The sequence below is a fragment of the Mus pahari genome, chromosome 4 (assembly GCF_900095145.1).
Source record: "Mus pahari chromosome 4, PAHARI_EIJ_v1.1, whole genome shotgun sequence".
In the NCBI taxonomy this organism is placed as follows: domain Eukaryota; kingdom Metazoa; phylum Chordata; class Mammalia; order Rodentia; family Muridae; genus Mus; species Mus pahari.
Genome location: NC_034593.1, coordinates 95,158,298 through 95,183,848, shown reverse-complemented (window position 1 = coordinate 95,183,848; position 25,551 = coordinate 95,158,298). Strand labels below are relative to the sequence as shown.

Genomic DNA, 25,551 nt, shown 5'->3' with positions numbered 1-25,551 from the left:
AGGGAACTGGGGGGCAGGAAGCGGCTGGAGCCAGAGGGAGGAAATGGAGACATTAAGCAGAATCGAAGCGGATGAAATGAAAGCACATTGCTTTTAGCCTTCATTCTCCTTGTCTCCCCAAAGCACTCCTCCCACTCCTGACTTGGGATGCCTAGCTTTGTCTCTTCAGGGGTGTCTCTGTTGCCCCTTATCGATCCCCTCTCTGCAGCTGGCAAGACCCCGAACCTGGCATCCATCCTGCCTGACAACAGTGCCCAACAGTCCCTCTGTTTCAGCTCTGGAGTCCTCAACACCCACGCAGTGGGTGATCTCTTTTCCCTCTGTATGAAGCTCATCTGTTTTTTGGGGTGGTGGTAGCAAAACAAAATCTCCCAGTTAGTTTTCACACAGAGGCTGCCGGAGGCCATATGCTGTGTTCTCCAGCTCTGCCATTACGCATCTTACTTGTAATTGCTTTAGAATGACACTCATCATGTTCTATTTTATCACTCAATGACAGATGCATACAGGAGAAGGGAAACACACACACACACACACACACACACACACACACACACACACACAGAGCAAGCCAGACTGCAGAGCAGTTAGTCAGAGTAATTGTTCTGAAATTCCACAAGCTGGACTCGGCCCACTGGCTTCTATAGTGTTCCAGCTGTGGTCAAAAAGTCTGCATTCAAGCGGGCAGCAAGGCCCATGCTTCCAGAAGCACTTGCCCATGTGTATCGGCCCCCCTCTGAACTCTACATAAAATCCTTAGCATTCTTTTTGCTGAGAGATTAATCAAAGATGGAGATTCCTGTCCAAGGATGACTAGTGACTACAAACAGCAAAGGAGACAGTAGCTTTTCCCCATTGTTTAAATGCACCACACTGGGCATCCGAAGGCCAAAGCTCCCCTTCCCTTAACTGGGGTCTGGTTGCTTGCATCACCCTAGGCAATTCACCCATCATCACTTCCCACTCTCAAACAGGCAGGGCCCCCTCTCAGGATTCCCAGGAGTAGAAAGCTCCCAAAGACTCATGTGATAAGTTAAAAACATGGACTGGGCTCACTGGCTCCTGCTTCCAAAAGCCAGCAGAGACAGGATGTGGTATTCTCTTCCTGCCTGCTTCTGGAAGGGGAATGCATCTCGAGGGAGTAGTAATTGTACCAGCAGATACATCTTGTATCCAGGCTGTCCATCCTGGGTGCTGAGAGACACATAGTAGGTACACAGAATGATGGGAGACTGCCTTCCTCAGTGGCCCACGGTATAAGAAGCTTCACAAATGGCCTCAAAGCCCCAGTAGCTTCTCCATTTCCTGCTTTAAGTACTCCATGACCAAAGACACATTGTGTTTGTCTGAGTCGGCCCTTTGGAAGACCCCAGAGAAGCCCCCCAGGGGCCTGCTGGCCACTTAGGGCTTGAGATGTCAGGACAGGGACTATATTCTAGAGTCAAATATCCTTTCTCATTAAGAGAGCTGATTACCAGTCTCAGAATGGCGGATAAAGCCCCATTGAGCAGCCCTGCAGGTACCTCCTAGTCCTTGGCCAAGCCCCAGACACAGAGTCCATTCTGGGGTGGAGGTACTATATGAGCCAAAGACCATGTAAGACAAATTGCCCCTGCCTCTCTCCCCATAAGATAAGCCAAGGGTGTCCAGGAGCATGGCTATGAGACCCTCTTCAAGCCCAGAAAGTGGCTAAGGACAGATCACTTGGGCCACCCTTAGGAAGTCTGGGCCAGTGGTGAAGTGGAGAACATGGGGACCCAGGCTGTGAGGGAAGAGGCCTGGTGAGCCATAGGCTTTGCTTTGACTTTAGAGGCACGTTCTCCCCACCCCCTCTCCTATTAAGATGGGAATGAGTGTGAGTCTCCAGGGATGGAGAGAGAACAGAACAGACTGTTTCCAGAGCACTCTCCACAGTGCTCATCTTTCTATTTCTTAATTAGAAGCCCAAGGGAGCCTGGGGCCTTGGCAGTGAGTGAGGTTAGCAAGTGATGGGGGAATCCCATCTAAACGCCAGTTTACCCCTCCAGGGAGGCCCCCTCGTTCCTAGAGCAGTGTCTTACCCCTTCTCCTCTGTCAACCAGAACAGGAGGGAGGGGGTCTGAACAAGGGGCAGCCTTGGCTACATTTGGCAGCCTTTGCCTTGCAAAGGGGTTGGGCATTACAGTTTGGGGGTGAAGATCTTTCTGTTCCAGGACCCGGGCTGGAGTTTCGCCTCCTTTGCTCTCTCCTGGTCAGCCACTGGAGGCCAGGATTCTGTCTGTCTGTCTACCTGTGCTTATCAGGAATGCCTTGTGTGTCTTCAGCCATCCCTCAGAAGGCAAGCATTGGCACCAGCAAGGCCATGGTGCTCCGAGCAACCCTGTCACCCTCATTAGACACGGCTGGCACAATGCTTCCTGGTCTTTGTTGAGTAGGTCCACTTTCCTGACCAATCCATCCCTGATAAGTGTTTCCTCACTCCTACAGCTATACTCAAGGGAAGGTCCGAGACTAGTCTGATGAGGATGCGCCTTTCATTGGTTCCCTGGTGTCTGAAGGCTAAAGCTGACCTCTGTTAGTGAAGGGCCGCAGGCTTCTCTGAGCCCCATCACATACCTGGCAGCTGCCAGCGTTTACGAGGCACCTTCCCTTTCTGCCTCCCTTCCTACTGTCTAAATGTCCTCTCGCCCTGTGCTGAGGATATGCATGTGGTATAGGAATAGTCTGGGAACCTGAACCTGTGGATGTGAGGAAAGGGTACTTATTTAAGGGAAGCACCTCAAGAGCATTGTCTAGGAAGTGGGTTGCTCTGGATCCCCGTGTGATTGAGGTGCTCCCTGACTATAATCCCCCACTTTCCTCACATGTATAACGCAACACAAGCCCATCTCACCAGGCTGGGTGAATGATACCCATGGAGTGGGTCTAGTCCCATATCTGCGCTCCTCATAGCTTCTGCCCTGTGATTCCTTGGCCCAAGTTGCTGGCATACCATCTGGCATTCCTGGGTGAGCCAAAAGTTATTTACCAGTGACAGCTCTGTTCATCTGGCCATCACCACCCGTGGACCCAAACCCCAGGGATGGCTGATCCTGAGCCCACACTGCTGCCAGTCTCCAGCTTAGGCACTTCATAAACATCATTATTTTAGTCCTCGTGACAATCTTCATTTTTCGGGATAAAAGAAAGAGGTTCCCGCGTTGACCTCTCCCTGATCACACAGTAAGTAAGTGTCAGAGCCATGGTGGTCCCCAGATATGTCTGTTGTCTTACCAATCTGCTCTTACCAGTGAGAAGCCTTCTGTGAGAAGCCAGGCTAGGGATCAAGCTAGAAACTTAAAGTATGGCTAGGCTACAGTCATATAAATAGCACCAAGCTAGTCCATGGCTCCTCACACTCTGGCCTGGGCCAGAGTGGATAATCCATTCTCTGAACAGTCACTGTGTTCCCAAATCCCAACCAAAGAAGCCACATCGTGCATCCACACTTAGGGATGGAAAGCCCTGCATTTATGTTGGCTTCTGGACCTCAGTAAAAACACTTGGCCTTTTGACCAGGCTAACACCCAGGCCCCTGATCATCCTGTCACTCCTCCCTGCTGTTTCCCTACTACGAAATTCACTCCATGTGGTTCATAGCAAGCCCTTGTCACAGGTGGCAGGTCACAAAAATGGCTGCCAACATTTCTCACCCTTCTCATACCCAATGTAACATGACAGACATCACAGCTACTTCTGTCCAAAGGTGCAATTGATTTCTCTGTCCTCTGAATGGGACTGGGCCACTAGATATTAGCAAAATCGAAGGAGCAGAGGCTGGAAGAGAATTCCCACATGGAGAGTTTGACCTTTTATGCAGTGATTGGGAACTCTGCAGTTGCCATCAATGGAGGGCTCTGCTCTGCTCACTCTGCTGGGTGGTAAGAGGCCAGTGCTAAGCCATCCGCCCAGATGCCTCAGGTGCTGCAGAGCTATGAGTAAGCCCATGCTAGACCATCCTTAGGGAACCACAGATGGCTTGAAGAAGAATAGAGCCAGCTAGACTGTGACAACTGCCCTGTCCACTTAACCCACAGAATCACGAGAAGTGATCAACGTTTAAAGTTTAAGATGATGCTACATTTTAAGGGCGATGTTCTGTGAAGTAAGAGCTAACTGATTCAGATGCTCACAAAGGAGCTGATGGAGGCGCTAGAAAATAAGTTGTGCTCTCCTTTAGAGCTGTGACCCACGGGAGAGCAGTCTGGTGTAGAGGTTACATGGTACAGTGGTAGAAAGCCCAAGATTAAGACCTTCAACAATGAGTCGTATGCTCTTGAATAAGTCACTTAAATTCTCTGTGCCCAAGTTTTCTCATCTGTAAGGCAGAGGTGATAACGCCTCTTGATGGAGATGCTACGTAAACGATAAATACAGAACACCTGTAGGGGCTGCCTGGTGTACTACAGGAAGCATTTCCTATTGCTACCCAGACACACAGCCCTGCTACTTTTCCTGCTATCAGGCAGAGGGTGCATGCTGGCCACCAGATCTCCAGCCCCAGTAGGGCTGATAAAGCAGAGAAGTGATGTTTTCATAGGAGACAGAGGCCTAAGATCATGCGAGATGGCTGAATTTAAAAAAAAAAAAAAAGGTTGTGAATTATTGCACCTGATAATTTTTTTCCTTCTGTTATGTCCAAATCCCTGACAAGAAGCAAATGAACAGAGGAAGGGTTATCTTGGTTCACACTTCAAGAGTGTATTCAAAGGACACAAAACATGGCCGGGAAGGCATGGCAGTGGCATGAACATGATACAGCTGGTCACATTACATCTGCAGTCAGGAAGCAGAGAGCAATAAATGCTGGTGTCCAGTTTTCTTTCTCCTTTAAACCAGCCTAGAACACCCACCTCCATAGGATAGACCCGTCCACATTTAGTGCAGTTTCAACTCAATCTAGAAACTACCGCATAGATATGCTTAAAAGTTTGTCCCTCTGGGGATGCTAGATCTTGTCACATTAGCAGTAACCATCACAATTATCTTCTAGGCAGCTTTCTGGGGGCTGAGATGAGCCCAGAAATGTGTCTTTGCTCACCTACTGTGGCACCAACACACACATACGGTTTCTTCTTTTTTGAAAGATTTACTGCTAACACATGGTGTTGATCTCAGCATAAGCTGGTTATCTTCCTAGAGAAACCACCTCAGTGTTCATAGGAAGTAATTCTCCACAAAGAAGAAACAGAGAGAGAATATGACCCTACCCTGGATATTCCTAATGCTACCCACAGCCAGTGTCTTTAAACTGCCTCTGGTTATAACTCTATTGCTGGTCAGGAGAGAAATGAACACTTACACACCAATAGAGATGCCTGGGCTGCTGGCCAGGGCCCAGCGGGGAGAGGAGAGGGGCCAAGACTCCTCCCGGGCCACAGGACTAGGCTCTGGGAGCTGCCTGCTTTGCACAGAGTGCTGAGCTGAAGCAGATTTCCACTACAGATGGCCCAGTTGGGACCCTAATAGCAGGTGGGTGAAGTGATCCCTCAGACAGCCAAAACACAGGATATTGAAGCAGCTCATGACTTGTGGGCCATAGCACACATGTTAGGGATAAGAGATGCAGGTATGGAAGAGACACAGGGCTCCTCAGCTTCCAAGGTGGCTTGGAGGGTTGGAAACAGAGCTCTTAACAATGCCCCTCCACACACACACACCTCAAGAGGCTTGGATGGCCCCAGGGTAACAGGTAAGGCGTATAACCACACTGGAAAACACAGTTCTATAAGAAAATGACATTAAAGCTGAGTTAGGAAAGTGACACAAATTTGCTGGGGGCGGGGTTCTCCTGTGCTGGATTTGTTTGCTTGGTTTTGTTTGTTTGTTTTTGTTTTTAAGCAGAATTAAAGTGGTATTTTCAAAATTCTTGATGTTACTAAGAAGATACCAGAATAGGATAGAAACAGAAGTGGCTAGGGCTCTTCCAAAACTAGGGAAAGAGGGAGCATCCTCCTCACCAAGGTGGGCCTCATTGGAACAAAGGACTCTCATGGTACCGGAGTGCTGGGGGCCGGCTGCTTTCTTGCTTTGCATTCCATCTCCTTCCACAGACAAGTTTATGTGTTTTTCTGGGTCATCTTGGTCATTTTCTGTGCCTGGTGACTGAACTCAATAGATATTCATCAAAGTTTGAGGTCAAAACACATGGCCAACATGTCTGAAATGTCTGTTGATTAAATTAAGGAACTGGGCAACAACATGCTGGAGTTCCAGCAGCAGCTGGAGGCTGTTGCCTCTGCCCATCCACCCCTAACACTTTTTTTTTTTTCATAAATAAGACTAAAAATTCAAGGAAAAGTCACCTGGCAGTTTTCTCTAGATTCTCCAGGTTCAGTGAAACTCTTTGAGAAAAGAAGGTAGGGAAGGGGGTCCAGTCATCTAAGAACCTTTTCATCTCCAGGAAATCTCTCCCTGTCCCTGTCCCTTCCCCTCTCCTTCCTTCCCCCCTGCCCCCTCCTGGATTCTAAAGAATACAGGAGTCATCCTGAAGATACAGCTCCGGAACAGGATAGGAAAGAGGGTCACCTCAAAACAAAAGGACTCCAGATGGCAAAAAGAAAACAATGTCCATTTTCGATGATAGCCCAGGTTACTGGAGAGCTTTCCTTGCCTCATCTGAGACCCTCACAGCAGGCAGGCCTTCTCATGTGCGCATACCTCGTGCACGCATACTCTCCTCTCTCTCTCTCTCTCTCTCTCTCTCTCTCTCTCTCTCTCTTTCTCTCTCTCACACACACACACTTTTCTTTTTTTCCTTTCTTTCTCTTTATCCTTTTCCTTTTGAGGTAAGATTTCTCTGTGTAGCTCTGGCTGTCCTAGAATTCACTCCGTAGACCAGGCTGGCCTTGAATTTAATAGACCCACCTGCCTCTGTCTGTCGAGTGCTAGGTTTAAAGGCATGCATCACCACACCTAGGAACATGCTTACACATCTCTATATGCCCTCCCCTAAGAGCACAGTATCCATTTCTCTCTCCCCTCCAGTTTTCACTCTCTGCCTGGATTTCCTCTTCAGCTCTACAAACCATCTTTCTGGCACAACTTAGGGACTCACACCAGTTCTATTTCTTTGTGATTTCTCACAAAGATCTGATGGTTCCTTGGCTTCATCCAGATAGAGTTGGCATCTGATGATCCCTTGGCCTCTCCAGATAGGGCTGGCAGCTCCCCCTTGACTCCATGCTCTGAACTGTACAACCCTTGTACCTGGGTTGTCTCACCGTCTAGTACCCAGCTTAAAGTTTTCCCACAGTGTGTTTATCAGGCCATTGCTGGTGCTTCTCACTCCACTTGGAGAGGAACACAGGGTCACAAGATAGGCTAGAAGAGCCAGTGGCCATCATTGAGCTCCTTATACATGCTGTCTGGAGGTGGGGGTCTATTTGTTGCTGGAGTCTAAAATCAGAGTCTCTCATATCAAGGGGCCAGAGCTGTTTGAAAGCATGACTGTTAAATTCAGGCCTTTGGATCCAGGAGAGAGAGAGAGAGAGAGAGAGAGAGAGAGAGAGAGAGAGAGAGAGAGAGAGAGAGAGAGAATCTCTTCACCATTTCTACATGGCTCCCCTTCACTGTAACCACCTTGCCCCCCCCTCTTATTTGTACCTCATCCTCTCCCTGCATTGGAAAGTCAACGGGAGGCTCACAGCCCCGAGGGAGCCCGCAAGCTTACCATTTCCTCATCCTCTGTGAACATTTAATGGTCTGTTTCATTCAAATAACTTAAAGTAAGGTAAGTCATGCTGCTTACACTATAGATGTGTAGGGTAGGATCCTATAGACTCTACTGTGTTCCTCTGGGGAGTTCATGCAATAAAATAAAGGAAGTGGAAAAAGGAAGGGCCATTTGCAGACAATCACGAAAACAGTTTAAGAAAAATAAGTTGGTGAGGAAGGTGGGGTATGGAAAAAGATGGAGGTGCCCAAGCAGTGAGTGGTGGGAGACAGTAGGGTGGGTCCAGTCACTCCCAGAAGCCAGACAGCCATATTGCACAGGTTCTTGCCTGTTCATCCCACAGGTCTAGCAAGGACCCTGGGTGGTGGTTCACCCTAGAAGCTGCCCTGCACCCTCTACGGAGACCAGGTCACACTGTTTATCCCAGGACAGACATCCGAGTCTCCAAGTGCTTTCTGCGATCACAATTATCCCTGCCTTACAGAGTTATTTTCTAAGTGAGCCTTCTGGTTCCTCAAAGCCCTTGTTCTTCAGATTAAATGGAGGAGAATGGGTTCTGTACATAGAGCTCTGGGATTACTGATTCCTCCCAGAATTCTGCCAACAAAGAAATGGACCATAGCAAACAGGGGCAGCTCCCCCTCTCCAGAGCCACGAAGGCAGACCTGATGCCCTCTGCTGGAGGGCTTCCAGCCCTGAAGAGAGACAGTGAACTAGTCCCCAGGGTTGATACCTGATGCCAAGCTCTCGTGGCCATACTGATCATCCCAGAGAACTGAATTCACAACTCCTTGCTTTTTCCAGCAGGGCTTCTGCCCTGGAGCTTCAGCACACATAGACCTTGACTGTAACCTATTCCTTCCCCCAAATTCCTGAAGGCTTCCTAGGAAGAGGATCTCCAAGTGAGGTCTTCAGGCTTCCCTGTGGACTCGCACTTCATTGGGGGATTTTGGACAAGGGTTCTTAACTTCTTTTTAGAGAAGAAGAGATAGAAGTGGCAGGGTTGCCAAGTGTCTGACCATTTAAAGGCCAGTTCTTCTGGTGTTGATAACTCAGGCTACTAGGCTAATGACCTGTTTTCCTTGGAAGCAGAAAGGGCTCCGGGCTTTAGTAGCTAGCTAGAAACTGAGAAGTCACCAAATACATCCCTCTCATCATTTAGAAGAAGATGCTAACAACAAGAGAGGAAAGATAGCCTCCCCAAGGTCACATAGTTCCCAAAGCTAGTTCTACAATCACCTCCCCTGGTTTCCAATCTGGTGGTCTTTCTACTGTTCCCTAGAGCCCCACCCCAGCTGTAGGACTTGGCCAACCCACCTAAGCCAGCTCAGGCATAAAAGTACTACACTCTGAGAGTGGACTCCACAGCCTCTCCTCCTCAGATGAGAAGCTGCCCTTACATGGAGATATTGGGAAGTCGGGCACGGTGTAGGGGTGGGGAGTGGGGTAGGCATGGAGTTTCCTAATCTCTCCCTAAGCTCTGCCCAAGCTCCGAGTGTGCCAGGTCAGCTGCAGGAGAATGTTTTATTAACTGACACAGTGCCCCTTGCTTGCTTGAAACATTCCTGCTGAAAGAGGTGAGGGGGCTGGAGTCTGGAGTCACTATGATGCTGAAGACATTTCTCAGGTGCCGAAATCTTGGACCAACTTCCAGGAGTTTTTGCAGGCAGAGAGAGAGGCCGAGAAAGAAGGGAATGCAGAAATAGCCTAGGATCATCACATACTGAATACTGTATACTGTCCTTTTCCATCTCTCCCATGCAAGAATGGCACCAAAGAGGCAGAACAGTCTCGTAGTCACACTCCTGGGAAAACCTAAATCTAAAACCATCCATACCTGGCACCAGGGTTCTTCAAGGAAGGACCAGCACTGCCGTGATAGGTCAGGGGTTACAACCCCCAGGTGACTTCTCCTCTCCCATCCCCATCTTTGTGGAAGTAAAAGTAGTCACAGTTCCACTACAAAGGGCCAGTTGCTAAGAGTGATGAAGGCAGGGACCGGAGGCAAAAGAACACAGCCCTCTTCCCTAGCAGGCCAGTGTCCCTCAACACTGAGTTGGGACAAGTTGTGATCCCTTTAGGAGGCTGTGAGGGGCCAGCTAGAAGGATAAGAAGTGCCCTGAGTTCTCTGGAATTGTTAGGGATGCCACCAAAAAAGGCCACTTGGGACCAGAAATTCTTCAGGCAAGGAAATAGGCTTATTTTATTTTATTTTTTTGAGAAAGCTATTATAAAAGATATTTATGTACTATGTGTATTTCCTTGGGGAAGGGAGAGTTTGCAGTGTAATGGAATTCCCATCTCTGCCTGTGCTGTCTTTCCCCTTCCCATCAGCTGTGCTTTGCCTATGTAACCTCCCCTTCTACCTGTCGCCAGTGTCCATGTCTCCACAAGCACAGACAAGCTCAGCTCCCATATGCCTATGCCGGCTGGCTTGGTCTCCCTGCCCTCAGACATTTTCTTCCTTACATTCTGTGTTCATCCTTCTCTCCCATAACTTTCATACATGAACCCTGCAATATTAGTGAGTTAGGCCATTGCGTCTTTCTCTCCTTTGCACATGCCAGGAAGGATTTTTCATTTCTCAGGAAACACCCTCCAGTTTCCTTTGGACTGAAGTGGCTGATGGGTGACTAGACATGAGTGGTTGTTATATAGACTCTATGGGAAACCCAGTCTCTCCACAGACAAGTCTTGTGTAGTCGGTCCTCAAGACTTAACTACAAACCAGATGCAATAACAAAGCTCCCTCTTCTAAACAGCCTGTATTAAGCTTATGCCCTGGCCATTGTTGAGGCTAAGCATCATCAGCTACTGCTGGGAAGGATAATGGCAGAAGCCTCTCGCGGTCAGGGTGAACCTATTTCCACTCATTCCGTCTTCAGCACAGACGGCAAACACTCACTTCTCCACTGCTGAATTACACCCCTAAAGAGGCTCAATCACAGCTCTTAAGTCATCGCTGTGTCCTGGACACAGCCTCTCTCGGACTCCTAACAGACGGCTAGGGGTGCTGTCATGCAGGAAATTGGGAGCAGCTGCTGTCCCTCTGCCCTTCTGTCCTGTGGACCCCTAGGCTTCCCTACACATCAGGCTTCCTCTTCCTCTTCCTTCTCAACTTTACTTTCTTTTTGGCTTTTAAGTCAAAATTTCATTCTCATCTTATCTATTAGATTATCAGTTCCAAGAACTTTTCTCTTCTGTCTACAAATTCTTTCTCACTCTCTGGTATAGTGATTCTCAACCTTCCTAACACTCAACCCTTTAACACGGTTCCTCATGTGCTGACCCCCAACCATAAAATTATTTTTACTGCTATTTCATAATTGCAATTTTGTTACTGTTACAAACTGTAATGTAAATATCTGTTATGCTGTATATCTGATCTATGCCCCCCCCCAACAGAGAGGTAACGACCCACAGGTTGAGAACCACCGCCCTAGTATAATGCATGACATTCTCACTATACCTGTTAAATAAATGGCCAATTAATGCATCTCGTTTTTCCATCAGGGTCTTCAAGGTCTAGCTGAAACGCCACAGCCTCCGTGCAGCCCTCATTAACATACCACTTCCGATGTCCCCTTCTTCTTGTGCCTCACTCAGGTCTCTCCTTACTGAGGCCTGCAATACAGCTCTGTGAGCACAGACATCTTTTATCGGGGCAAGACTTGTTAGGAGGCCCAGTGAACTCAAATGGAATTAAAAGACCTCAGTGTGACTGTAGTGTGGGAGCTTGAGCACAGCGTCATGGCCTTCCCATGTGCAGGGTGGTTTGGAACACCCACCTCACGGGGTTGGAGCCTTATTTCCCGTCTCTCTCTTTGAAGCTCCTAATATGAACTTGGTTTGTGTCTTGTGTGATGTGAGGCATATTTATTGAATTATGAAAGCATCATTTCCCCTAGCTGCTTCCCCCAAACCCAAATGAGTGTTGGGGACCATGTCAGAGGATAGGTAGGTCCGGTGATTCAACGGGTGCAGCTAACATATTTCACCCCGGGGGGAAGAAGAAAGCAAGTGGGAGAAAAAATGTCTCAAGTTCTTGAAATATTGTCCCAGGGTCTGACACTGCAAAAGACTGTAGCCCTCCACCAGGCAGAGAGGCTCTTGGTCTGTCTGTGACTATTTCAATCTCATCTCCTATCCACGTGCCAACATAAGGGCATATTTATTTATTTTATATTGCAAAACCCATGAACAAAATTTTTCCCCTGATGGGTGCTGTTATTTACTTATCACTGTAGGACACTAAAAATAAAAGCTTGCTTTCTACAGAGGATCAACCTTCCCTTTTAGTTATAGCAGAAACACAGTATGGAAGTGAACTTCCATAGGCCAAGGAGACAGATAAGAGAGAAGCTTTAGTAAAGTTACTTGCAAATGGTACCAAATGGCTGTGCACTCAAGGAAGACAGAGGCCAAGAAGAATCCCTCAAAGAGCCTTCCTCGGCACCCTGCCTTCGAGAGTCTTCCGATCTTCTCACTTAGCCGAGTTCTCCTGGAGGAGCCCCAGAGCCGTTTTCCATTGAGAGGACACCTGGGGCTATCAGCAAACTTCACAGATCCAAAGTCAAGGTCATGGTCTTTCTCTTTTGAGCACCCACCAACCTGTTCCTTCCCTAGAATCTGCAGCTCCATGCTTCTCATTAGCCAATCTTATATTCCAAAGTTCCTTCAGACTCCTGGCTGTTTCCATTCAAGTCCTCTCTTGTCCTGTTGTTGCTATCTTGGGTCAGAACTTCTTCATCTCTTACTTGATCAGTCTGTGAATGACTGTCTTGAATCCAAAAGATCTTCCAACATTCATCCAGGAGCCAGCTGCCAAGCAAATCTACCTCCCGTTTGCACCTAGCACATCTTTAGTGGCTCCTGATGCCTACCAACTGAGCTCCATGCCTTCCTATTTTGGGTCCTCCGAGTCCCTGGCAAACCCTTTGTTCCTACTTATTATAAGCCATGTTCCTGTTCTTATATCCTAAACCCCAGTAAATAGTAGCCAACCTCCCCAGGCATCGTGCCCTTTCATGAGTTACTTGAATTTCCCATTCCCACTTATTAAAATCCTACCTGCCGTTGTTGGTCTGCCTAAAATGTCATTCACTTCTTCTGTGGGGCCAATCATTCATCAGCAAATATTAAATATTTATTCTTCAATACACACTTCTGATCTTTTCAGAACATGGCCCTTTCTTTACTGTGCATGCCTGTGGACACACATCCCCTGCTATATCATAAACTTCCCAGGTTAACCCTCTCCTCCCCTTCCTCCCCCTCTCTCATTCTCCCATTCCACTCATCCCACCTGTGAATGAACCATAGGCCTTGCACATACTAAGCAATAGGCAAGCACTGTACCTCCGAGCTACATACCCAGCCCTCTTATTTGTTTTTATATCTCCAACATTGCCTTATACTTTACATTGCAAACAGGATATTCAATAGTTACTGAATCAAATGAAACTTACGCTATCTACGGTTTTGATACTGGTTAGTTTAATTCTCCTAAGCTTCCCCCCCACACACACACACTGCTAAAGTACACTTTAGTAAAGGTAAAGTAATGATGCCTTTTAAGAGTCTATAAGCCTATAATTATGGTTAACTCTGCTTTTCATGTCATTGGAAAAATAACTTTGAGAAGGATCCCATATCTGAAGAAAAAAAAAAAAAACCATTATTTTCTATGAGCCTTTGACAGTATTGTATGATTTTTGAGCAGCTAGCTTTCTTTTCTTCTGTTTGACTGATCTATTGATATTTATGTTTATAATCTCTCCATAACTGGCTGGGAGACAGGGGTGGGAGACAATGTGCAGAGCTATGCCAGTGGGAGGAACCCAACGGAGAATGAAATATTTGCTCCATACAACATTAAAGGAAGGACTATGGACCATCCATAATGTCACAGATATTCAGAGTGTGTCAGCACATCCCAAGAAGTCCCTACAATGGCTGCTGAGAGGAAAGACTCTCAGCCCTTACGATGCTCACCCTGGTTCAAAGAAGATGATGAAGTGCTCCTGAGAGTGATGGGATTCTGGGATGGAGTGGGGGTCATCCTTCCACTTTGGCTGGCACTGCAAGGTACCTTGCTGGGCGACTGGGAGGCACTGGATGCAAATCAAAGAAAATGAGATTTGCAATTTTGCATTGATAGCCAGTTAATGTGGGAGGGAAAGGTCCCCTTTGCCATTTCTGAAGCAAACAAATATCGCATGTGGTGATTCAGCAGCTGCATTAGTTGGTAAAAATTGATGCACATTTCATGTGTCAGGGAGCTGAATCCCAGAGAATGGAGCCAGCCTCCCAGAGAATGGGTTCTTTATATAGTTCCATCCATTTATTGTTTGATTGGACTTTCTGTATATTAAATTCAAGCTGTTCTGCCACTCATGGGTATTTTGATGTGTTGCCTTGGTGGGAAATAATGAAGGTGATGGGATTTTAAGGCATCACGTTACAAAGGAGGCGTCTCCAGCCTCATCCATCTCTCCATCAACCAGCTTGTGTGTGAGGTGGCACTTATATTAAAACGATTTTTTCTGATTCAGTTTAATGACACTCATTCGAGTCCTGGCACCCAGAATATGATTACATGAGCTAATCTTCTTCCACCTAGTCATGGTCAGCCAAAGCTGGGCTCTCTTCCCTCCCAGTCCCACCTTCCCACATACCTATCATTTGTATCGGGTTGGCTGGTGTGTCCCGAGATAAGCAAGGTGGGCAAATAAGAAGCCAAACTCCGCATGAAGCCTGTCCTGGAGATGCTTCCAAGCACAGGAGTAACTTTTTCTCAAAACAAATCTTTCTTAGACGTTGGTCTGAGGTCAGTATTACACACTCTTTCCAAAGATTCTGAGGGCTGACTTCCTACTTCCCAGAAGAGAACTACTGACTTGAACATCACCAAAAGAAGAATCTCTACAAATGAGTGTTCCAGGGTCAGCTTCCCAGAAATGGCTAGTTGTACAAAGGCTCTTGTGCCCAAGGATGGTGGAGGGTTCTCCTGTTACAGTCTTTGGCTCAGAGCTCTAAGCCCTTGTGGAGTGTGGTCCAGAGCTTTGCACAGCCTAGGACAAGCACTCCTTCCTGGGTGAAAGAACTGAACCCATTCGAGCAGCAGCTGAGGGGGGCTCTTCCCTAGCTGGAGAGGGGCAGGGCCCTCTGTTTTCTTGTTTACAGTACTTCAAGACAGAATAATTGTGGTTCCTCGGGAAGAATCATGTTTGTGTTCACTAGTGTGTTTAAAGAGAGAGGCACAAACAAAGCTGAGCAGAGAGAGGTTGAGATTGATTTCCAGACGTTCAGGAAGGGAGCTGTGAAATGAAAACCAGGATGGAAATCCTTTTCCAAAAATTGCAGTGATCTGAACTGCCAGATCACAAAGCAAAGGCATCGTGAGGCTCCCTGTGTGAGGCACCTGAGCTGCTCAAAGTGCCACCCATGTGAGTTAACCTCTTTTTGCAGAAGCCTTGGGTCAACCCTACGTCGAAGCAGAAACCACAGTCTCAGAGTGGCCTGTGTCAGAGCCAGGTCTGGCCAATCATGATGGTGAGCACATGCCAGCTGTGCACATATCAGTAGCTATTGCCTGGGTAAGAAAAAGGAACACTCTATCCAGCTTTCCAGCCCTGCTGCCAGCCTATTCCTCTCTCAGATGCTGTGGCTACAACTTGGTTCTCTGGGCTTGCTGGTTCCCTGCTGATGTCTTTGCTGCTCTGGGTCTTAGAGCCAAGCCTCTTCTTGTCAAATGTTTCTCACAAGAGTGTAGAAGGTCTTCATGGCTAATCCCCTGCCATGAACTTTAGCTGGCTTAATGGGAAAAAGGCCAGTGAATACTTCCTGAGAGAGTTTCTTGTCTTTTCTTCTCTCTCTCTCTCTCTCTCTCTCTCTCTCTCTCTCTCTCTCTCTCTCTCTCTGTTTTCCACTTGTTAGTGCATACAAGTAGATATTCCCCAACACACATGTGTATAGAAGCCAAAGGTCAACTTCAGTTGTCTTTCCTCTCTCTCTTCACTTTTAACTTTTAAGCAGGGTTTCTCCCCTGAAGCACCTCAACCCAGCTATACTGACTGGCAAATTGGCAAATGAGTTGTAGGCTCATTCCAGTGCTGGAGCATAGTTGTGCCACTGTGCCTGGCTTTCAAGTAGGTGCTAGGGATTCCAACTCAAGTCCTCAGCAGGCACTGAGCTAGTGCCCCAGCCCTCTACCTCTAAAGAGCCAATGGTCTTTCAGTTCCCCAGTGTCTGTTGCTCTCATCCATGATGCCACCACCATCTCTTGCCTGCATTATTGCCACGTTATTTTATGTTAAGGGATCAAGAAGGGCCTCTCAGATACTGAACAGAGACCTAAGGGAATACAGATAGAATAGAGAAAAGCAGGAATAATACATGCTAAAAAAAATCATCAGGTAGGAGGGTCCTTAATATGGTATTCTTGGAATAGCAAGGAAATTCCTAATGGAATTTCTAGAAGCAAGGGGTGGCAGGAGAAATTTAATGGGAGAATCAACTCAAGCATGTTGCTTGTGACAACCATGCTACTGTGGCTCTGAATAGGAAGTCCCTGGGGAGTGTTAAGCCTCTGACCTGTTTCCAGGGGACCTGACTCTTAGAGAGTAAATACACTCAGCACTCCCTATGTGTCCTGACGTGTTCTATTCTTCTACATATCCTAATAGTGCATATTGATTCATCTATTTACTGAATTGTCCTTTCTATCAGAATGCAAAAATAGTAGTGCCTAGAACTTAGTATTTATGGACTATTGGAAGACAGCTGAATGAAGAGAGGCATGGTGGGCAGGAACTTATGGCTCTTTATGCCTCTCTGTGTCCCTGGAATGTCTCAAGATGACCATGTCAGGTAACCTGATACTATGCAAGAACTAACAACTAACATTCCTTGCAAGAAGTCCCATCTCTCCTAAGGCTGAAGCCCCAAGTGTCTGCCCTCCCTGTCTGCTCACTTCTTGAAAAACTTCTTGGAGAAGACGATGGAGGTTTACAGTGGGAAGATGACTGTTCATGTTCTGAGGAAGGGAAATGTTTGATTCATCTTGCAGATTCACATTCGACTGTTAGACAATTATAGTGCTTGTGTATTCTGAGAGTCAGCAATGCCCTCGGGTACACAGTAGGTATTCACAAACATTGAAGAGGTGGAGGATCCTTTGTTGAGATGTAAGTTTGCATCCTCTCTTGGGAATTCCAGCACCAGGGAACTATCAGTTAAGAAATGCTAACAAAGAAAAGACCTGCAGGACATTCATTCTCAGGAAGCAAAATATGAGCAGGGAGTCCACCCCACATAGATAACTTTGTCAGCCAGTATCTAGACTGAGGTATTGGTGATCCCTGTGAAAGTATAGAAGGAAGTCAATAGCAATGACTAGGTTTTTTTCCTTTTAAGATGAGATCTCATCTGTTAACAACACTGCTGGCCTATAACTAGCTATTTAGGCCATGCTACCCTCCAACTCGGACATCTGCCTGCCCCATGCCTCCCAAATACTAAGGTATATACTTCACCAGTAAGAGCAAACAACAGAGGTGGGTATATTTATAAGATATAATTTTTACTCAGCCAAGATTTTTCAATTGTTATACTCCCTAGTTAGTAACCTACATTTAACATTTAATGTCATCTATAAGATTGTAACAAATTATTTGGGAATATATTCCTTACTTGCCTGAACAACAACTCCCATTCATAACAAGATCACAAGCCAATCTATCTAGAGATCAAACTGCAAACATGTTTCTCTACAGAAGAAATAGTAACCACTACCAAGCATTTCTGAAAATGGCTTGACCATGGCAAATGAGAAGATCCAAACCTTGCAAATTTAACAGCTTCCTCTAATCAATGCTATCATTTGTTAACTGTAGAGTTAACAAAAACCACATCTCACACAAGCTTCATATCTGGCACAGGGGGAGTCTGATCAAGAACCCCAACCTTCCATGCTCTCTCTACTTCTTTCTGCCTCCTGGAACCTCAGACAGGCTCCCTTCAGGACGAGGGTTTAAAGGGAAATGCAAATCACCTGAAGACTGCTTCATGCTTGGAAGAAGTTTAAAAAAAAATCAATTCTGCTTTTGTTAAAGTGATTTTTGGACACTGTCAAAAATGCTCTCATCTTAGAGCACAAGGTGACAGACAGGCTGCTGATGACAATTACGTAAGTGAGCCACCATCCGTGTGGAGCAGAGGCTGCTCCATACTTTCCTCAGCCTTTTCTAAGCCTATCTCCCCTGAACCCTCCAGGTTAAGATGTCCAAGAGCTGTCCAGCCCATCCAGACCTGAAGCTGCTCCCAACCCACCACAGCCCTGTGGACACACACCCAGACGCTCCCAAATTCTTGCATCCCCATGTCCTCACCTGAGTTGCCCCCAAGGACTTGCTCAGTCAGTCCAGATCCACCATAATGCTAATCAAAGCTAAGCAAAATTAAGAAGGGAAATTTGCTTTGACAAAACTCACCTCCTAGAATACATTCCCAAACTAGTTATGTTGGTCTTATTTAATATTGGGAGTTCCACGTTATCCCTTTCCTCTGTTAACTGAGATAATTGGGGATTTGTTTTATTTATAGCATCAATTATGAACACGGAAATTAATCCTTGAATGGTGCATTTGGGAGCTCAACTGTCAAGGGAGCACAAGGGGAACCTGGGCACAGCTCAGGGGTCTTTCCTACTGGCACGGGAGCCTGCTGAGGAAAGACATCTTCAAGCCTGGGTGATAATTTGGGCTGTCAGTTGTTCTTGTGTGCTTAAAGTATTTTGAAATATTAAATAAATGGTGATAATTGGCTTCAGGAGATCCTTCCCTGGAGGACATCTACTAACACATGAGCAAGGTAGTGGGAAAGCAGGCAGAGATAGCAACCAGAGCCTGGCAGAGCAAACACCTTCACTTATGCTGGCTCTGAGCATTCTGGCTGACACTGCTCTGAGCAGGAGCTGAGGTGCTGTAGGTTAGAAATGGGAGCTCGGGAAGGAGTAGGACAGGGAGGGGCCGCAGACAGCTGGGATTGGCTGGAGGCAATTGGACCACTGCAGAGTTGGTCTGTCATAGTTCCTAGTCACATGGGATTCAAATTCAATATAGACTAGGAAAAAGATGAACTTCCTGCAATGGTGCAACAGGGCTAAAACCAGCCAGTGAATGTGGTTTGAACAGAAATCAGCCAGGAGAAAGGGAAAGCTTTCCGGGTTGAGCCAGACAGTCCCCTAGTAAGGGCAAGAACATAAGTGAGGTCCTTAGAGCATCTCAGTGGACAGATCAGTCACCAAGTCTCTGCTCTCCTGGAACACCAGAGCTGAGACAGCATCCAGGGCTGGAGAGGCTGCAGGACTGCAGGCTCAACCCTTACATTTACCCTCAAGAAAGGACAGATACATCTAGGAGAGACTGAGAACGACATCAGACCAAGCAAATGGGGAAGGTGTCCCATTTACACTGACCCCTTCATTAGAAAGCGTTTTGTCATGCACCTGCTATGTATAGCCAAACAAAGGAGCCTGGTAATGGTGCCAACTTCCAGCTCAGGTCAAAGTCAAAGCAGCTTGATCTTGCACACAGCCACAATCAGACGGGTGGAAGGAGGCAAAAGAACTGCTTCCTTGGAACTTGTCTGAATTGAGGGAAGAGAGGACTAAAAGTTTCTTTTCTAGCTCATTTAGTTCACTTCTCAGAAGCTAGACATTTCAGAGTATTGTGGATGGAGAAGCAAACCTGTTTGTCATTGGGGAGTGGGTGAGGAGATCCAGGACCTGCAGGGGAGCCACGGCTGTCTCCAGTGTAGACAGGTCCAGGACCTGCAGGGGAGTCATGGCTGTCTCCAGTGTAGACAGGTCCAGGACCTGCGGGGAGCCACAGATGTCTCCAGTGTAGACAGATGCTCTTCCTTCTCACACACCTCCTATAGCCTGCCTGTGCCCTGCACCACTCCAAGAACGTAAATCTGAGGCCAATACATTCTACCCTGGATGCTGAACCTGCATCTGCCTCTACAGACGAACACTCAAAGACACCAACTATTACCCCACAGTAAAAACAGCAGCAAAATCCCAAGCTTAGCTATGAAAGCAGCCATTGATTTCTAATGACGTCTTCTGTCCTGTGCAGAAGGAAATGTATGATGTGTCCAGTCTCTGTGTGTCCAGGTCAGGGCCTGGCATACAATATTCAGCAAGCTGATGCTTGCCTGATGCTTGCCTGACTAGCAATTCGACTAGAATAGAATATCACACATCCTGAGGCTATCTTTAAAAAAGTAATAATAAGTAAAAATAAGCTCAAAGGCCTGGTTTCTACTGGAGGCCATGACGAAGTGGGAACAGTATGACATGGTAAATGGAGAAAGGACAGTGAAGACACAGAAACCAACTGGCAGCTGAAAATCAGCTCTGTAACTTTGGGGAATTTACTGAACCCCTCCGAGCCTCACCTTCTTTATCTTTAAGGAGTACAGTGCGTTTCCTACCTCGCAAGGCTGCTGCGAGGACTTAGAGATAATATATGCAAAGTGCTCAGCACACTGCTGACACACAGGAGACACCCAGATGCTATTATACTAATCATAAAAAGTAATGGGCAGGTGGCCAGTCGTGTTCCTATTAATCTCCTTCAAGACAGTCCCACTTTAACCCTGACACCCATCAATCTGCCTGGGATTTATTCCAATACAAGTTCCTCCCTTTCATGTCTTTAATCCCACCAGGAGGCAACTAAAGGCACTAGTGACTCGGGATCATATCAGGGGCATGCCTGGGTGCTGGAATGCAGTACCTGGGTTTTGTTTTGTTTTGTTTTGTTTTTGGAAGATGAAGGATGGCCAGGGTCAGCACAGAAGGGCGAAATATGAAGTCAAGCCCTCAGCTCACAATATCCAAAACATCCTATATTGCCAAAAGCTTACATCTGCCATTTGCTCCAAGAAAGATAAAGCCCCGGGATTAAATACTCTTACTCTGGTGAGCAGCCATCTGAAAGCATGTGTGCATGTGTATGCATGTGCATGTGTATGCATGTGCGTGTGTATGCATGTGTGTGTACATGCATGTGTGCATGTGTGTATGTGTATGCGTGTGTGTATGCATGTGTGCATGTGCATGCGTGTGTGTATGCATGTGTGCATGTGTATGCGCGTACATGAGTATGCATGTGTGCGTGTGTATGCATGTGCGTGTGTATGCATGTGTGTGTGTGGGTTGGTTGGGAAGAATGGCTGTGTAGCTTTCTTTAGACAGAGTAAAGCAAATGCCTGGATCAAATGTGGCCTTCATAAATGGATGGTGACATCTCTTACTCTCCTCCCTGCTCCTCCCGTGTGGCAGAATGACAAATGTAATCACTTTAAGAGGTCCAATCACCTGCTCAGTCATTCCCAATAAACACATGCAGCACTGTGGGATAACCTGCAGCACCACAGCAGGGGTTCAGCCAGGGAAAAGGTGAATCACCAGGATCCCACCAATGGAATTGTCAAAGACCAAATAAAAAGCTTCATGAATTCTCCATCAGCAATATAACGCTTCCTTGTCTAAGCAAATCTAGACCCGACATATGAATTGTGGAGGGATTTTTCATTAGTCTCATGGCTTCCAACTGCTGAGGGAAAAACCCCTCTGAAATCTATGTCTCCCTAAAGCAGCCTTTATTTGCTCTAATCCTGTTAGGGTGAAGATTTTAATCTCCTTCCGGGGACCCCTCCTCTGATGGAAAGCTTCACATCCCAGCATCATAAATGCATTTTTGTGACCTCTGTGGAGTGGAGAACTCAGAGATCTGGAAGAGAAAGTCACCGGAGCCCTCACCGAGGACTTGTCTCTGATGATATGGCCCATTGAGACTATTTCACAGACACACAGGTAGGCTGGGGTCATCCCATCGCTGACTCCAGCTGATAAAACAAGGCTGTTCCTTCTTTTGTGAGTTAAAAATAACAAAAGAAAGAAAGAAAAGAAAAGAAACCCTGGTACCTTGCTTTTCAGAAAACTAAAAATCATTATGCCATTGAGAGAAATGCTAATCAGAGATATCGAATCCATGAGTGTCTGTGGCATCAGAAAAGAAACCAGGCAAAAGAGAAAGCAGCTTGCAAATACACTACAAAGAAGGCAGAACAGCAGGGAACGTGGTAGGAAATCTGCATGGACAGACTTTACACCATTCACCCAACTTCTCCTCCCCTCTGCCCCTCTGCCCCTCTGCCCACAGTCCTCAGAGGCACTCCACACTCACACTCTGAGCCTGGAGGACAGACATGGTGACTTACTTTCCCATGCTTTATAGAACAAGTGCCTCACCTCCCCCAGAAAACTCAATTCAGAGCAAGTCGCCAACCACAAACAAATCACTCATTCCTTTTCTGATTATTGCACTTCCCTGGCCCCCATGACTTGAGCGAAGGACTTCTATCACCATACATCCTCTCCTTGATCCTGATACACCACCTAAAGTTTCATGATCGATCAACCCATCTCCACCCTATTCAGGTCAGTGGTACTGACTTACCCCAGTGTAGTCATGGTGACTATGGTGTACCAGAAAGACGCAGGGATGCTTGTGAACTTGCTGGCAGAGGAGCCCTTCTCAGCATAAAACATCACAGTGGCAAAGATGATGATGGCCATGGTAAGGGAGAAGAGAAGAAAGCCCAGTTCTGAGGCACAGCTCTTCAGGGTGTAGCCCAGGATCCGTAGACCCTGGGAATGCCGGGAGAACTTGAAGATCCTGAAGACGCGGAAGACCCGGAGTGTGACAAATGCCCCGGACACGTCCTCATTGTTGGTCATGACCAGGCCAATGTAATAGGGCATGATGGCCACAACGTCGATAATGCTCATCACACTGCGGATGAAGCGGTATCTGCTGGGTGCTGCGAAGAGTCGGAGGAGGTACTCCACTGTGAAGATCATAACACAGGCAGTGTCCAGGCAAAAGAAAGCCACCGAGTAGCGCTCTCCACATGGCAGCTCCTTGCTCCCAGGCACGGTGCCGCATGGCACCGTCTCCACCACATTGGTGATGACGGAGACGGCAATGAAGAAGCCAGTCACATAGTAGAAGACCAGTGCCAGAGTGCTGGTGTGTGGGTTCTCGAAGGCCCGCCACATGGTCTGGCGGAAGCTGAGAGAGGGCATGGACTCCTGGTTGTTCTCAGAGTCATTGTCATCCATGAGCCGCTCCGCATTCTCCCGCTTGCGGTCTTTGTACTCCTCGTAGCAGCAGTCTCCGATGATCTCGGGGAGGATGCCATAGAAGGCCAGTTCATCGTCATAGGCAGAGATGCATTCATAGCGTGGGTAGTGCAGCTTCCCTGTGCGGTAGAAGTTAAGCACACAACGGAACACTTCCGGGTCACGGTCAAAGAAGTACTCCTTCGTGTCCTCATTGAAGAAGAACTCCTTCTCTGTGCTACCCAGCAGGGTGTCGGGATAGCGCTCCAGAGTGGTCCTCCAGGTCTGGAACCGTCGTCCACTTACGTTGAGGACGATCAGCTCATCTTGCCGCTTGTTCTTGTCAGCTGGAGCTAGGGGCATGGGGCAGTTGGCCACTGGCATCCATCCAATGGCCGCAGCCCGGGCAAAAGGCAACCAGGCTGCAACTCCTGCCGCCATGGTGACTCCAGCTTTTGGGCTGGTAGCTGCTTGGACACTGTGCACACCAGCTTGGAGTTAGCTAGTTCAGTGATTCCCTGGAGGATAGGAGAGAACAGAGAAAGGGGCTGAGTCCACTTTGAGTTTTGAAGGAAAGGAACAAGGGAAGGATCATTGCTGAGTGAGAAAGTAAGTCCCCAAGGTCGGATAAAAACTAAATCATCAAAAGAAACCACAACAGTGATACAAGGACAGCACCTCACAAGGAGCTGTGCAAAGGGCCGGGTCCTCGGATGTTGCAGACTGACAAAGTGTTAAGCCCCGGGGGGTGGGGGGTCCCAGGAGGACTTGGGAAGGCAAGCTTCTCTAACAGGAAGATCTGGGAAGATGGGTAATAATGAGCTCTGAAAGGTTATGGCGTTATTACGAATTTAAATTGGGAGAGGGTAAATGAGTTCTCATTAAACGAATTTAAAAGTGGGATAAACATGCTAATTTTTATTTCACTCTTCATCCACCAGGGTAATCAGGAATGGGGTGCCAATGAAGGATATCAAGTAAACACATCCTTTCTATTCCTCCCTGGTGGGAAGAAGACTCGAACAGGCTGGATTTGGAAAATTGTGTCAAGACAGGTGACCCAAGGAAGCCCAGAGCCAGTGAAGTTCTACTGCTAACTCCCATAGAGAAGGTTTTAGCTGGCAAATTGCTTCTTACTCTTCAGGATGCTTGGCCTGGTCCCTGCCCTAGCAACCTAATATCTACTTGCAGCCTTCAGAAGCAAAATGGACAGATAAGGGAAAGGTTGTGGGGTGTTGTTGTAAGAGAAAGGTTGTGGGGTGTTGTCGGTTGTACTGGATCTCTCTCCTACCCAGTGAAGGAATTCTTCGTCCACCTGCCTTCCACACACTGTCCTTCTCCCTCCTCAGAGGAAGCTGAGCCACTCTCACTGCCTTCCCTACGTTCCTTGCCTTCTGTCTCCATCTGCCCAGAACCCAGAGTTCCCTCCCATTATGTAACAATAAAGCATCCCATGCCAGGCTCCCTCACCTGTCCTCTACTGCACCCTCCAAGACTTCCTCAAGGCTGGGCACCCTTGGCCTTTCACTGCCAGCCATCTGAACCACACATCCCAGTCACCAGCTTGGACAGAGGGACTAATGACAGAGGGAACTATGTCTGGCTTTGAAAAGCAGATTTACCTTCCCAGATCTGGCTTTTTAAAGATGATAGTGAAATGACTCTGCAATCCCCTAATGTATACCATCTGTGGGAAGACATGTGGCGACATAGAAACACACGTAACAGTGACTGGAAATTGTTTGGGGTTGGCATGCTCAACTCCGCTAATCCTAAACTGATCGCGCAGCACAGAGCCAAACCCTAACTCAGAGTTCTTTGGCTTCTCTAGAACTCGCTTGGTTTGTTTTTGTATTGAAGTAAATGAGGCCGAGGTGACTCCTGGAGCCTGTTGTGGTGTTAGCCTGGTTGTGGTGGTTGGGTGGGTTTTGTACTCCACAGAGACTCGTGGTAAGCTTTGGCCTTCATTTCTCCAGGAGCACCACTTTTCCTGCTTCCTGATTCTTCTGACTCTTATTCTGCTACTACTGGAATTTTTCTACCTGGATGCCCTAACCTGTCTCCATCCAGAACATTGTTCCTCACCTCTGTTCACAGCATCCCTCGACCTAGGCCACTCACTCCGTCTCTTTCTTTCACACCCATTCAAAGGGCTGCCAACTCATGAAACACTAAGAACACCTGGATTCCTTGGGCCCTCCTTCCTGCTGATGTTCTTGTCTCACTTCCCTCCCCACCCCCAGATTCCTCCCATTACCCTGAAATTCATTCCACCCAGAGTAGTCTCCTAAAAGCAAGGTTCTGTTTGTGCTCTACTCTATAGCCTATGAAATAAAATCCTAACTCCATGGCCTGGCATTCCAGCATCCTCATAAAGGAACCCAGCTTAACACATCATCCAGACATCCCAGGTACCCCTCTACCTTCCAACAAGAGCAGAGACTCTCTCACAGACAAACCCTGGGTGTCCGTCTCTGCTGTATATCCTGCCATCCCTCCTCCCATCCTACTCATTACAATCCTACCTGTTCTCGGCGCTGTGCTCTTCTCTCCCACAGACTCTCCTTCTTTTATGGTCTCTGCACTCTGCCTTTCTTCCCTAGCACCTGCCACGTCAGGCTTGGATTACAGGTGTTTTATGTCCCCGTCACTAACAGGA

The 25,551-nt window shown here is 47.3% G+C and overlaps 1 protein-coding gene across 2 annotated transcripts in view; it reads right to left on the bottom strand.

Annotated features, from left to right (window-relative positions):
• Kcnd3 (potassium voltage-gated channel subfamily D member 3) overlaps positions 1 to 25,551 on the bottom strand; it is a 215,672-nt gene that overhangs the window by 185,673 nt on the left and 4,448 nt on the right. For both annotated transcript variants that reach the window (XM_021195562.2, XM_021195563.2), the window contains exon 2: positions 22,228 to 23,410. In XM_021195562.2, the coding sequence (XP_021051221.1) occupies positions 22,228 to 23,333 (1,106 nt within the window). In that variant the 5' untranslated portion in view covers positions 23,334 to 23,410. The remainder of the gene's footprint in view (positions 1 to 22,227; positions 23,411 to 25,551) is intronic.